Source organism: Triturus cristatus, chromosome 2_2 (genome assembly GCF_964204655.1).
Source record: "Triturus cristatus chromosome 2_2, aTriCri1.1, whole genome shotgun sequence".
In the NCBI taxonomy this organism is placed as follows: Eukaryota; Metazoa; Chordata; class Amphibia; order Caudata; family Salamandridae; genus Triturus; species Triturus cristatus.
In genome coordinates, this window is record NC_140582.1 from 799,661,793 (window position 1) to 799,677,697 (window position 15,905).

Below are 15,905 nucleotides of genomic sequence, written 5' to 3' on the forward strand. Positions count from 1 at the left end.
CAACTGCCACCACATTAAAAGTTTGGGACAGTGTAACCTGATTAAATGGCTTGGCGACCTTCCCCTCTCCCTACACAGCGGCATTCCAGCCAGCCAGCACCAGGCCTTTTGATTTATGGCGGGAGAGCGGATGCCTAACCATGTCAGACCTATTCCATGGGTGGGACATACTGACATTTGAGAACTGCTGTTGCGACTTTAACTTAAAGGCAACGGACATTTATCACTACATCTTACAATTAGCTTTACGATTAGCAGCAGCCAGAGATCGGCTCCCTATCGAGCAATATGTGTGGGTATATCTTTTTTTTTTTTTATTCACACCTGATGTCCACCACTGCATCTCTACTCCCCGCCACATTTTATTCTGGGAGCATATACATTGGGGATACCTGTTACTGATAAGCAGTGGTTTACACTCTGGAATAACAGCTCCAGGTTTAACCGTTCACTAGGGCTCCAAGATGCGCACTAGAAAGTTCTTTATGACTGGTATATGCACCCGGCAAAACTGCAAAAACTCTCTCCAGCTACATCAGATCGTTGCTGGATAGGTTGTGGGCTGCTGGTCAATTTTCAACATATTTTGTGGGACTTTCCGACCATGCGGCCCTAGTTGGCCAAAATCCTAGTTCACATAAAAGATATTCCGGGTTACTCAGTCCCCTGCAATTGAGCGTTCGTCCTGCTAGATCTCCGAGACCCGTCCCTCAAACATTATTTGCACTGAGATCGCTCTATCCTCTGCCTCTGCTTGGGTGCAGCCAAGATGGCACTGGCCTCTGCATGGAAGAAACCTAAGGCCCCCTCCATGTCTTAGTGGTATGCTCTCGTATGACAGGCCCTCATGATGGAGCGTATGGCTGACATTCTTGCAGATTCCCGCAAAAGTTTTAATTCTATATGGGGACTCCTAGTGCAATTCCTTTCACGTGGCCTTCTGCTATTCTCCTAACCTACTTTTACAAGAGCACCCAACATCTTAATGTTCCCCACTCTTATGAATATCCAGCACCATTCTTTGGCATACCCCAATATCACATTCCCTATCTGCCACGTCTGACCCTCTCTACTTTCCCGTCCATGCATGTTACATTGGTTTTATTCATAATACCTTTATTCTTTGGTTAATGTATTTCTGATTTCTAGGACAGAAGGCAATCAATTGTTATAGGTCCCTCAGCTGATTGATAGTGTTATACCACTATCCTTCTTTCTTGTTTCACTCATGAATAGAATTGTGGCCATGTTTTGCTTGTTCACTGCTTTCTAAATAATAAGCAGTTGCGCTACCTGATATATTTTTTTATTTACCTTTCCAACTGGGTGTCTGCCGTCTTGGAACGGTAAATGTAAATGAAAAATGGCTGCTACACCATCATGACATACACGTACATAAGTGATGCATGCACAAGTATAGATAATCACACTTTTTTTTTTTTTTAATCTACCGTCTCTTTTCTGCATTGCCAAAGCAAAAAGCAAGACATTGGCTATTATAATGTTATTTTAAAAACGTGGCTTTTCAAATAATTGTAATTGGTCTTCTCTGCTCCCACTGTTTTTTTTATGTTCCTGAAGCCCAACAAGATAACCCTAGTGGTACAGTATAAAACACGATGACAAACTTTCAATCACTCAAGTAGTTTATTGCAGTACTTTTAGGTGATTTCCGCTGTCAGTGGCATTATTTGCAATGTTAAAAGTTGCATTTGCTAGCAAGATTATCAAGCATGTGGCCCAGTGACTGTGCTTTTTAAATGAAGAGCAGTGGCTCTTTTGAGGAAGAGTAGTCGAAATGTATTTCATATGCTGAAAGTTTTCCTTTATGTCGAGAAGGACGATTGCCTCTGCTTCGAAATAATGAACATTTTTTGTCGGTTCTTGAGAGAAATAAGTGACACCTTTTTTCATCTCTTAAAGAATTTAGAATATCGCCGTTCTAGTTTCTTTTTAATATTGCGTTGTAATGTAGAGTGCTAAACATAGTTGTCTCTGCTTGATGGGCATTTATGACCACCAATCACCATTCAACTATCACTAAGAAAGATTTTTGGTTATTTCAGATATTTTTCTAGAAGTGTTTTTCCTCGCTTGTGACATTAGCTATTTGACACATGGACAGCAGTTTTTAAAAGAACTGTTATGAGTTGAAGCTGGTCTTCAAAGCAACTCATTTTAATCAGTATGCTGCATTTTCATTTTTGGAGGTTTTCTAAACTATATATTTTCATCTTTTACGATATTTGTTTGTCTTCTTAAGCAAGTGCTTTCTGCTTTACAATATCCATATAGTTATCAGTCCGTAAAATGTATTGGGTTAGAAAAAAGCATTCTGGTTCCCTTTCTTGAAGGAACAGTAAGTGTTAAGTATGACTCAATAATGGTGGATAACATGAGGTCAAATATTGCAATTTCCTCTTGTGACATCCCCCAGTTTGCTAGTCCAGGCTTGATAGCATGCAACATTGTCACAGATCGGATTCTTACAGCTGTTTAGTATAGGTAGTTGTATCCCAAACATTAGCCTTAGCACACTTGACCTAATGCTCGTACTATCGTGCCCTAAGAAGTGAGCTCGAGTCCCCTTACCACTTATAATTTTGAAAATCGAACTAGTTTTCCTAACATGTTGAAACAGTCTTAGTTTTCAGTTTCAAATTTTATTCTTATTGTGATTATACCATTATTCTTACTGTGAGAGGTAACGATTGTTAGAATATCAGTCGGTGATAGGTTCTTTAGCGCATGGGGATGCGCTGCACACAACCCATCAGCTGTTTAGTAAAGTTCCAGTCCAGATTTTCTGTATAGTCTACGATTGATCACTTGATTCAGGTGCTCTGCATCAGTAGTCATTTCAACCAGCACATATATAGAGGGGACGGTTAGGGATTCCTTTAGCACTGGGTCGATATTAATCCCATGAAGAGCATTACTTCTACATTTTCTTAAGGTGAGAGTGGGACCTGGACTATTTATTATCAACTAGGTTTAGTTAAAGTAGCATAACCTTTATATTTTATTTTGTTTTTAGCCTATTACCCCCAAGTTGATGTACGTTTGCTCTACAAGCGATTTTGTACTATTCCTGTGAGCATCTCAACATGATCTTACTAATTTAAAACTGACAAAGTGATTTGTTACGGGCAATTATATTTATTTTAATCAATGTATGTCTTTGAATAGGTTATCCATCCTCTTGGAAACACATACGTAGTAACTGGGAGCATTATTGCTAGGAATTTCATCTTAATGTGAGCAGGAAACCTCATTAGCTCTGTATACAGGGAACACATTAGCAAGACAAGGACCACGGGTTCAATCCTGCTGTCTAATTGTTGAAATTATTTCCCTTCCAAACTTTTATTTTCAATGTTTGTCTTATTTGAGAAGATAGATGCTTCAGTACCTAGTGGGAGTATTGGCTCGCCATTTTTTGAATTTCGTATTGCTCGTACATTTTTATGAACGTAGTTCGAGCTGCAAGGACGATTCCTATTGAAGCTTCTAATTTTTAGACCCGATAGGGATCACTTTAATAGCTTTAACCGGTTTCTTAGCAACGCGCTTACTAGCATCCCTTTTCTAGAGTTATTTCAGCGTGAGCAGGTAGATATACTTAAACAATATATCAGGTCAAACAACCTATAAAATGTAGAGAGCGGATCCCTTTCCGGTCATGAACCAATCAAACCAACCTTTTGGAATAACTTGGCAAGGTCTACTTGAAAACTTGTTGCGTAATGTAATTCAACCCAAATATTATCACACGAGCAGGAATCACCATAAGCTCGCTGTATACGGGGAACACATTAGCTGCCGGTTCGATCCTGCTATCTACCTGTTGAAAAGATTTCACTTCCAAACTTTAAAAAATATATATTATTGTCTTATTTGTGAAGATATACGCTTCAGCACCTAGTGCGTTCGTTGGCTCACCGTTCTATTTTATTTTATATTGGATTGTTCGTACATTTTTCCATTTCACATTGAGCCGCAGCGATGATTCCTGTTGAAGCTTCCGCCTCTATCCTGATTAGAACTAAGAATCACTCTTGATCCATGCTCCCCTCTTATTATCTAGATTGAGTTAATCACTATAAGTTATATCATTCTTGTGGGAATTCTTTACTATATATATCTCAAGTCGAGTATTTAAATATAACTTTTTGTGTTTTATTGATGCATAGTACCCATGAGACCACTTTTAACTCTACCTACAGTCAACTTCCCTACGCTCAACCTATTAATTAATGTTTATTGTGAAACCTTTTCGTAAGATACTCTACAGACAAATGTAACTAGGTGAGTGAAACCACCAATAGATTATATGCAGTGATTTCTATGAGAGAGTTGTCACTATTGCTTTTCAGCATTCCTATGTTCATTTTTATTGGCACTTTAATAAATCTGAAGAAGGGCCAAGATAATTCTTATTTGTATTTTGTCTGAATAGTGTTTTGGGCAAGGTATTTGTAATTTGATTGCCTTCAAGACATGTTTTTCACCATTAACATGAATAAATGATGAGCAGTTATAATTTTGTCAACTGTTTAGTTCAAATCAAATGAATGCAATTCCAAAATGAAAATGTATATTTCTTTTCAGCCCTGAAGAAGCGGTGTAGTCTGCCGTGAAATATGGGTTGGCTGAAAGTTGTCAGATTGGCTCAACACAATAGTGATACTAAGTTATCTTTATTTTGTAACCTTGGATGTTTGCTATTTGTTTTAAGACCAGAATGAATGTATAATTTAATGAGAGGAATATATAGTTTATACATAAGAGTTCTACATTTCAAATGAAAGGAGTGAACCGTACTGATATACTTTGGATTATTCTATGCGCCCAACAAATATTGTTACTATTGTCTTAATTTATCATCCAGGTAGTGCAACTGGCGTTTGTTGAGGCAGCTAGCGCAGGGCCTGCTCATCTTTTTGCCATACATCTCTATTTCTATTAGAACTTGGTTTAGTGCAGTGGTTCCTCTAATACACAGACTGTAAAGTTAACAAATCACAAACCTTCAGAGTCCGCACTAGCTTCTGCCTAAATGCCTTATCCAAAATCAGACTACCTCCTCACTGGAAAAAAACTCTTTAGTTTAGCTGTAGACAGCAGATTGTATTAATCACTTGAGTGGTTTCCATCTCACCCTGCTCTTGGCATAGTTGATTTTATAGGCATTTTCTGAAAATTCTGATTATCTTCCTTTTCATCCATTTGCACAAAATGCTTAATTTACTATTGGTGCTACTTTTTTGAGTTCTCTTTATTCAGAAAATAAGTTACTTAACGTTTTTTTTTCTGCCAAGTACATTGACTTGATTGTGAAATAGATTGTGTGTTTGTGGATCAGCAAATCTAGCAAAGAGTGGTGGATGTCAGTGTTATCTTCAGTTTAAGCTAATGTAGTGAAAGTAGTTTTTAGCCTATCATATGTCAAAAGTAGTTAATTGGTGAATGCTATTTCATAACTAAAATTCAAAGTAGCAGTAAACAAAAATATACTGTAGTTCCCAGAGTATGTAAATCCATTATTAACAAAGTTATATGGGTGGAAAGTGCAAAGACAATAAAAGGGTAGTATAGAAGGAAAATTGTCTTTGCCTAAATCAGAGATATTTGTATCTCCAAGTCATTGTCCAGTACCTTGACCTGACAACTAACTGATCTAAGTGCTGTTTCTTCGCATAGTAAAAAAAGGTGTTGGAACCTTGGTATTTTAATAGTTCTCACCTTCCATTGATGCTATAGTAGTGTAATCATTGCGCTTGCTTTGTCAATGTTGAATAATTGATATGATACCTAAATATCGGTACTTACTCCGTTTAACTTGTCACAGTCTTTAAGAAGCAGAACATTTCCCTGAAACAGGCAACTGATTTGCCCCTCACAAATTGAAAAATATTTATCCAAGCTTTTAATTAGGATCAGAATATTTAATCTTCTTCTATTCATGTCTTCTCATTTCCTATGTAAATCATGAGGACTCCATCACACCGGTTTGGATACCTCACATTCGTACTCTAACCCATGGACCTCTGGTATGACATATAAGGAAATTGATGGGGAAACCTTGATTGTACAATAATGAATGACATCTTCATTTACAGTCCTTCCTGTATTCGGGGATGCCAAACAGTTGATGACAGTGTTCTTTCAACATAACATGAGAACAGCATATGGCGAAAACAACAAGGTGGACTGTTATCCATATTTCTCCTGAGTAGGGCTTCATTAGTTGAATACCTGTTGAATGATCAAACACCTCCAAAAACAGATGTGCATACCCTCACTTAGAAAGAACCGACTTTTCTTTGAAGTATGTTAGTTTCTGTTGGTTTCCTGTCATTGCAAGAGCAGTAATATTCCAAACCTCTGCCTTGCTCCGTTATTGTGTATGAATGAGGATCTACCATAGAGATCCCAGTGGAGATTGAAAATCAAGACTATTCAAGACTTGTACTCTGTCCCCCATCTGCTAAAAGTGGGATTGTCGATTGCACAATTTAGTTGGACAACATGCAGATCTTGCACAATTTAGTTGGACAACATGCAGATCTTGAACAAGAATGGATTATAATTCTGTTTATAGATGTACTTTTGAGAATCTATTTTTGAGCTGATCAAATTGTCTACTAAAAAATGTAATTAATCTTGGCAGGAATTTGTTGACTCGAGCAAATATTAGATTCACCAGATTTGACATTCATAGCACGTAGTATCATCTTCCAAACAACTGTCATTTTTCTAGAACATTTTTGGTGGCATCCCAGATGTAAACCATCAGGACTTCCTTCTGATAATAAGTCTATCAAGTAGAGCCTTTAATGGCCTTGCTAAAACCAAACCCAGAGAGGTTGAAGAATGGTAAGGATATCTTCTCTTAAAGTCATAGGAATAGTAAGGGAGAAAATTGTGGCTCTCCATAAGGCGATAAGGCAAGTATGAAACAAAAGAGGATGACCGCCATCCAAGCAAACTCAAAATGGAATACAAGACCATCACTATCTGAGGATTACAGCCAGAACAGGGACCATCTCAGTAGGCTTAATTACAGATTTCACTTTGCCCTGTAGAAAAAGAAAAAAGGTCACAACTCCAAAACACCGGCCCATCTTCAACACACTTCCTGTGTTCCAAAGCTGTGACAGCTAGTGTGTTTGAAACATTTATAACAAATGCAGCATCCGTAATGATGGAACTGTTCAAAATGGCATTGTGCATTTTCTACTTCTTTAACATATCCAACATACACAAAGTACAGCAGCAGACCATGGACACCCCCCTCATATGTTTGGCCATGTAAGTAATTCCTACAGATATGTCTGCATCCTAAAAGGAATTCTAGTTCTGTGCCAAAATAGCCCTTGCAACGAACAGTTGATCATGTAAAGGTATGTTGAGAGCAGAAAAAGAGCGCAGCACAGGAAACACTGCAGTGGCCGTAACAGTGCCTCTCTATAACTTTTAGTGCAGTACTGCTGGGCATGAGGGTGAGTAGGGAACACCAGGGAGGATACCCTTTTATCCATCCCAGACACCGCCCACTGAAGCCTAAAGCTGCCCTCACCACCCAAATAAGTCTACATTGCGGGATAATCTACATTGGTTGTTGGTCATCAATGTCATTAGTTCTGCATAAACATCCCCCTAAAGGGAGTGATATTGTAGAAACGGCAAAAAAAAGCCTTTGATGTCGCCAGCCATAAGTATCGCTTAAGGAAGATGATGGGTTAAGATGATTGCTGAGGGGCTATCTATCTTACTTGTGTATTTGTGTTTGATGAGGCATAGGTAATGGAAGAAAGTATGGGATGCTATGGCTGAAGCCACACTGTCCCTAGATCTCCGTGACTCAATCAGTCAATCCTTTGTTATAAAGTACAACTTATCACCCCAGGGTATATCCTGGCACTGAGGAGTGGAGAGCCTTATTTGAAGAGCCAGGTCTTGAGTTCCTTCCTGTGGTCTGGTCTGCTAGTGAGGAGGAGGTATGGAGGTCGAGTGGGAGGTCGTTCCAGGGCTTGGCGGTGAGAAAGGAGAAAGAATGACCTCTGTTGCGGCTTCGCCAAATGCAGGGGAGGTGTGCGAGGAAGTCGGATTGGAGTTGTCTGGTCAGCTGGTGGAAGGGCAGGTGCTGGTTAATTCAAGTGGGTCCAATGTTGTGAAGAGCCTTGAAGGCGTGGGTCAGCATTTTGAACTGGCATCTCTTGTGGATGGGGAGCCGGTCGAGGCTTCTGAGGTGGGGGGAGATGATGGTCTGTTTGGGGAGGTTGAGGATCAGTCTGGCTGAGGCGTTCTGTATAGTCTGTAGTCATTTGAGGAGATGGGAGGTTGTTCTGGCTTAGATTGTTTCTGTAGTCCAATTGGCTGGTGGCGAGGGTTTGGGTTACTGTTTTCCTGGTAATGACGGGGATCCACCAGAAAATCTTGCAAAACATGAGGGTGGTGTGGTAGCAGGAGGCGGCTACTGCATGACCTGGCGCTTCATGGAGAGATAGCTTTCCAGGATGATGGCGAGGTTGAGGGCGTAGTTAGTGGGGGTAGATGAGAGTCCGAGTGCAGTGGGCCACCATGTGTCATCAATGAGGAGGTATTCTTCCTGAAGATGAGCAATTCCATCTTGTCACTCTTCAGCTTCAGACAATTGGATCTTATCCAGTCGGCGACGTTGGTCATGACGTTTCTGGAAGTTGAGTTTGGTGGTGGTGGTGTCTTCTGTGAGAGAGAGCGAGATGATCATGAGTTGGATGTCATCAGCGTATGTGAGATGTTGATGAGTCCGTGGGTGCAGGCGATGCTGGCAAATTGAGTCATGTAGGCTTTGATGAGGAGCGGGATGAGGGAGGATCCTTGTGTGGCTCTGCAGATGATGCTCTTTGTTTCGGATGTGAAGGGCGGTGGGCGGATGTTTTGTGTGTCCTGTGAGGAAGAAGGTGATCCACATGAGGGCGTTTCCTCTGATGCCGATGTGGTGGAGTCTGTTGATGAGGGTGTGATGGGATAGTGTTGAAGGCCACTGAGAGGTTGAGGAAGATTAGGGCTGCTGTCTCGCCAGGGTCAAGGATGGATCTGATGTTGGTTGCAGCTGTTAGGGCGATCTCGGTGCTGTGGTTGGAGTGGAAGCCAGATTAGGTGTCATTGAGTAGGTTGTTACCTTCCAGGTGGTTAGTGAGCAAAATAGGGTGGTAGTTCTTGAGCTCGCTGGGTTCTGCACTTGACTTCTTCAGGAGAGGTTTTCACCTCCTTCGTGTTTCCTGGCGTCGGGGAAGGTGGCCGTGGTGATGGATGTGTTGAGGATGTCGGTGATGTCCTGCTGATTTCCTTCTGTCACAGGTTGAAGGCGTGGTAGGAGCAGGGGTCAGTCGTTGCTCTAGAGTGGATGGAGGTCATGATTGCTCTGGTGATTTACATGGTGACCAGTGTCCAGTTGATGACGTGACTGTGGAAGTTGTCTTTGTGTGTCAGTAGGTGGCTGAGGTCGGTTGGCTGCGTGTCGAAGTTGCTGTAGATGGCTGTTATCTTGTTTTGGAAGTAGATTGCCAGGCAGTGGCAGAGGGCTTGTAAAGGTCAAATAGTGGTCTCTGTGTCAGATAGGCAATAGAATTCTTTGAAGACACTGAAGATTTCTTCTGTGTGATAAGTCCTAGCTTTAATGTAGTAGGTGAGTGCGTCCTATTTGGCTTCCTTGAGGCGGTGGTGTATTTGCGGAGGGCAGGCTTGAAGGCGGATAGGTCTAAGGGGTTCCTGCCTGCACGCCACTGTCTCGCCAGTCGTTTACACTCATGTTTGAAGGCGCGGAGCTCGGGGATGAACTTTGGCATTTCCATGTGTGCAATTGTGTTGGTGGAGTTGGAGATCCAGTTGGAAAAGTTTTGGACGTCTAGCTGCAGGTTGCTGATGGTGTGGGGTCTGGTTGTGTTGAGGGCAGCTGTCCATTGGGTCTCGTTATTTTGTTCATCTGCAGCGGGCGGGGTGATGTGGGAGTGGGTTGTGCTGAGCCTGCGGTGGAGAAGTGAACGATGCTGTGGTCTTTCCAGGTGGGTTCGGTGTGTGGCTGAATTTGAGTCCGTCTCCGACTGTAAAGATGTGTGTGGGACTAATGACCAGTCGCCTGAGTCTGATATTGCTCATACTTTTCAGGAGGTTTGCGGAGTTGGTGTCAGTGGGGTTGTCGAGGTGGAATTGGAGGATGTAAAGCTTGGGGCCTATTGCCAGGGAGGCGATGAGTTCGGAGATGGCGGTTGTTTGTAGACTAGAGTTCCTCTGACGGTATTGTTGGCCTCAAATAGTCCCATGAAAATTAACACGGTTGGTTGTGTTAATACCTCTTACCTCTCCCAAGAGACTTCTCATTCTGCCCCGAAGGTCAGTGTTTTGACGGGTATAATATCTCCTATTACCTACATATGATGTGTTGTGTTTTGAGTATGTGAATCAAGTGAGAGTGGAGTTGCTCATGTAGTTGCAATTCGCAGTGAGTTTACATGATGGTAAGCTAAAATGAGAGATGCCTGCTTTTGAAAGTGTTCAGTGAGTTTGCACCGATTGTGCTAATACAGTGAACTGTTATCCCCATGCTTGCCCTAAGGGTATCACAATTTACTAGCACTTTATGAGAAGTAAGAATTCTTTCTGCTACTCATCCGTTGCCATTTAAGCTTAAACTGTAAACCAAAACTGATGAATGTATACATTAAAAATAGAAAAGCTCCCTTTATTAGAACAGTTGGATAGCAATACATATTTTAATCATGCGTTTGTTTTCTTTAGGTTTGGACTAAGCAACAAATTTGAAGCAGAATTTCCATCTTCATTAACTGGAAAGGTGAGTGGCACTGAGGTCATCAGAATCCTAAAATAATTTAGCTTGTGGGTTATGTGTATTATTCAAGAATTCATCATATGAGTCACACAAGTAAAATACACTTGTTCTTTGCATAGTCTCACTTTCTGCAGTCTACAAAATGGAAATTGCAAATTGAAGTATAAATTGCTTCTGTACTCCTTATAGTATATCAGGATACTGGTTTGTTTGACCTTGATTTTTGATTTATTTTCCCTTATCTTTTTATAAAATGGGAACCGGAGTCCTGTAAATGTTTTTCCTAAATAGCATAATTAAATAACCACTCTCAAGGTATTGGAAAATTCCAGGATGGATGTTTGGAATTTCAAATATATTTCAGAAATATAATTTTCTAATATGGGACATTTACTGATGTTTATTGTGTATCTCCACTCACGAGCCCGATTCCAGAACTCTTTAACTGAAGGGAATAATGGCCTTTCATTTTTTTAAATTATTGTTTTTTTCATGTCTGTACCCATCTATATACACCTGTGTATACCCTTGCTTAATTGATTGTTGACAAAAACAGAAGTGCTAGTCTCCTAATTTTCAGTGCTGTTTTGTTTTTAGAAATTGTGTAAGAATGAGCAGTTTTGCATCCCATTTGAACCCATGCCCAAGGTGTCTTTGTAACACTAATTTTAATAGCTGTTACACTTGCGCACAGGTTTAGTAAAATGCATGCCCTAAGCGTCAATGTATGTAGCTTTTCCCCTATTTCTGAAAAAGCTCTTCCTAAACTTGATGCCATAGGAGCATTTAGAGACCATCTTGGAAAAACAAAGAACATTATGAAATTCAATCAGTTATTTTTCAGTTATGGCCCTAACATGTAGAAATGGCCACATCTTGTCAGTGCAGAACTTATTGAATTATATTCTCTATTATTCTGTAAAGGGAAACCCCATTGCATAACTCTCCCTACAGCTCTTCCCATTGCAGGAATTTGCAAACAGCACCTAGAAATCAGTTTATATTTTTACAAAGCATTACTGCCTAGTAACCTGAAACCCAAGTGGGTCAAGCACCACTGAAAAATCATTTGGCTGAAATATCTGAAAAAAATGCTATATCTTTCTCTCATGTTGAGATTTCTCACATAACTTATTGTAATGAATTTGCCATTCTGTTCATTGTCTGTGTATACGCATAAGGGCCCCAAAACTGATGCGTACAAGTTACTTGTATTCCTTCTGCTCCAGCTTTAATGGTGTGCCAGAGCTAATGTCAACACAATGCCAACAATATAATGAGAAGAGCTCCGGGTCAACCATTGGTTGCATTGGAATAATTGCTAGTGAAGTTTCATAAATAATTTGGGCCTACCAGTGGCCTTTCACAAATGTATACATTTTGCCCCTTCACATTTTACATTGGAGACTGGCCTAAAAAGTAGTCCCTGTGAGATATCGCTTAGAATGAGCTATAGCATGTGCTCGCAGTCTCTCAGCTCCTGAGAAGGGGCTGGGTGAGTGGGCCCATCACAGTGTGCGGTCCTACATCCTCTTTGCTGCTGTTCTTGCCAGAAACACCAAGAACGTACAGCGGCAGGAGCAGTCACATGAGATATGGTGGTGTGTGACAGAGAGGTATCAGATTCACACTCCAGCGCTCAGCACCACAAGGTGCTGCACTTGCATCAGCGATGTCATCATAAGATGGGGTGGTGATGATAATGTTGTACACCAGACATTAGATTTGCCAACGTGTTTTTATAACCGCCATCACGCTAGATAGGCCCCTGCATAGAAGTATAGAAAAAATGCTAAGAAAAACAAGCCATTTTTCACTTGCGTAAAGTGTCTGGTATCTACTTGTGGAGATATTTTGTGTTCATGAATTCAGTAGTGATTCCCATGGTGGTGCCAAACATACCATGAGGAAGTAAAGACAAATTTGTTGGTTGAGCCTGTTCCTCAAATGTAGTCCCTTTTCCAAATGTATTTTTATAAAGGTTATGTAAATATAAGTTTGACACTATGCTGGCCAATTCCAAATGTAACCAAAACCGCACTTGGAATGCCTCTTATTTATAGTACTTACAGTTTCATGGTAATTTGTTTTGACCCATGTCATTGTTTCTTTTCCACTTTACTATGCTTACTCACATTTATATCTTGTTATAATAGATGCATTTGCCCCAGGTTCCTTACCTGGACTCTAGAATAACTTGCCACTGTTGATTCATTGTGAATCAAACTATCTTGTGTTTCGTAAGCTTCTAAAGACTTTCCTGATCCCTTAAGTCCCCTACCGGCTCAAAGGGTTGCTGCAAAGCGCTGGGATGCTCGAGGGTAGCCATGCGCTCAATAAATGCCTTTTCATTCATTCATTTGACTGTCAAAGGTCAGGCTGGATCTGGTATCTTCTTCCCCAGCAGTAGTTCTCCAGCACCACTAGGTGGCGTCATTTGGCCTCAGCCATGACTTTGCCTCTATCAGATGTGACAATCATGGTGTATCTTAAGTTCCAGCCGGGAGGCTGGTTTCAGTTCCTGATTTTCGATGACTCATCGAGGCTGGTCTAGAGCTTATGTCTGTGGTCTCAAATGTCCTCCAGTTTTTTTACAGCAGTGAAGTCAAATATTCCTTCCTATCATTTCCGGGTTTAAACCCTTTCTCTGATGCCGCGGAAGATGTCTTATTTGGTTTTACCTGACCCCTGCATGTGGTGTCTTGAATACAAACACAACTTGTCTGCATGTCACTTGTGTTCTTTAATACACTCAAACTCTATTGGGTAAGAGATTTTATTGCCAAGGCTAGAAGTGATTCACTGAACTGTCCCTTCTCCTTCAGGCAGTTCTCCTTACAGGGAATGGCCTTCCAAAATATTTTCCCACAAAAAAAATGCAAAGTGCCATAGGAATGAAAATCCTCTTCTTCAAAACCCTGAAAGTTGGCTAACATTCATTTAGTGCAAAAGCGAAGAAAATGTATGTTGTGATGACGAGCTGTTGGCGAAGCCTCTTTCCAGAGCACTGAGATTTGCCCTGATGAAAGAAATTTTGGGGTTTAAACTCAATGCTCTTGTCATGCCTGATAAGGACAGCCATACAGAGGACGAGGATTTGAAGGCTGATAATCTCCTCCCCTTTACTGATCGTGGACTTTACCTGGATTAAAAAAATGCAAATGATTTGAAAACTTCTCCATTAGAGAATATTAATTGCTCATCTTGCCCTCTTTCTGAGGAGGTATCTTTTGTTATTTATTTATTTATTTGACAGTTTTATATAGCGCGAACCAGACCCGTGAGGGTATCAGAGCGCTTTACAGGATTGAGGGGGGAGTAAGACGTAGGGACGGGAGGGATCACACTGGGAGAGAAAGGGATACAGGGGGAGATTCAATTTCAAGTTCAAGCTACCTGAGGGAGAAAAATTAAAGTATGCAGAGTAACAATACAATACATAGTTTCCAATCCACGAGGTGCATCCTAGCTGCAGTTGATGCTACAAATGGGATAACAAGTTTGAGCAGGCAGTTATAGGGCACAAGCGGCAAGTCTGATTGTAAGGAGTTCGCTAGATGAGGTATTTTCCCATTAAGAACGTTTTGGTCTCCCTCTTAAAGTGTGCCAAGGACGGGAATCTTCTAACGGAGGGTGGGAGAGAGTTCCAGATTCTTGGAGCGGCTCCAGAGAAGGCTCGATTGTAGGTTTTTTTCTTCCGGAATTTTGCTGGCTGCAACAGCAGGTTTTTGGCAGATCGGGAATTTCTGGCCTGTCCGGATATCACGAGTTTTTGTGCTAGAAAAGTCGGTGAGTTCGCGTATAGAGCTTTGTGAGTTATGCAAGCCAGTTTAAATTGTATTCTGGCCTCCAGGGGCAGCCAGTTCAGAGCTTTGAGGTGGGGAGAGATGTGGTCAAATTTTTTTGAGCCCGTTATGAGTCTGGCAGCGGAGTTGAGGCAGGCTTTCAGTGGGGCCAGAGAGTTCTTGGGTAGCCCTGCGAGAGTAGAGCATCCATATTCAAGCCTGGAGATGACAAGGGCCGGGGTAGCCATTTTAAGGTCGGACCTCTCGAGGAAGGGTTTTAGGTTTCTTAGGTAGCTCAGGTGGAATCTAGCCGTTTTGGCCATCGCGTTTATATGGCTGTGCATATTCAAGCTGCCGTCAAGGGTTATTCCCAGGGATTTTGCCGAGACAACAATGGTAGGCGGGCAGTTTAGTGCCGTGATTGTCTTGATCCATTCCTGGATATCTGGAGTAGGTTTGGGTGGGGAGATCAGAAGGAATTCGGTTTTGTTGGCGTTGAGTTTAAGCTGGTTGGCAGTGAGCCAATGGACTGTTAGCTTCAGTGCCATGTTTAGGGAGAGAATGTCCTAGGGGGAAGAGATTTTAATGTAGACCTGTGTATCGTCGGCGTACATAAGGTATGAGATGTTGGCGGCACGCAGAACCTCGGTGAGAGGTTCGAGATAAAGGTTGAAAAGGGTAGGGGATAGGGTTGATCCTTGGGGGACTCCCACGGAAACTGGAGATGGGTCGGATAGATCGCCATTGATAAGGACTCTTTGTGAGCGGTTTTGGAGGAAGGATCTAAACCATTCAAGGACGGTGCCCTCCAGCCCCATCCTGGATTTGAGGCGTTCAAGGAGAATTTCGTGGTTCACCGTATCAAAGGCGGAAGAGAGGTCTAGAAGGATTAGGAGACAGGTTTTGCCTAGATCTAGGGCTTGGAGAGCGTCGTCAACAATGTGGAGGAGGGTGGTTTCTGTGCTGTGTCCCGGTCTGAAGCCTGATTGAAAGTCATCGAGCAGGTGAAAGTTGTTGATGTGATGGCTTAGCTGCTGTTGCACACATTTTTCCAGAACTTTGGCAAGGAGTGGGATGGTGGAAATGGGTCTATAGTTCTCGGCGGAGGCAGGGTCCAGCGTAGGGTTTTTTAGGATGGGGATAACTTGACCCGCCTTGAGCGAGTCAGGAATTGAGCCCTGTAGGAGGGAGGCGTTGATTATTGAGGTCCAGAAAGGGATGATGGCCTTGGAGGCGGCAGCTAGGCAGTTAGAGGGGAGAGGATCGTTAAAATGATTGTTCGG

The 15,905-nt window shown here is 41.7% G+C and overlaps 1 protein-coding gene across 1 annotated transcript in view; it reads left to right on the forward strand.

Moving 5' to 3' along the window:
* The window catches only part of CHIC2 (cysteine rich hydrophobic domain 2), a 196,876-nt gene that overhangs the window by 63,552 nt on the left and 117,419 nt on the right, over nt 1–15,905 (forward strand). Inside the window, exon 2 of the mRNA XM_085642094.1 lies at nt 10,786–10,840. Within this exon, the coding sequence (XP_085498220.1) occupies nt 10,786–10,840 (55 nt within the window). The remainder of the gene's footprint in view (nt 1–10,785; nt 10,841–15,905) is intronic.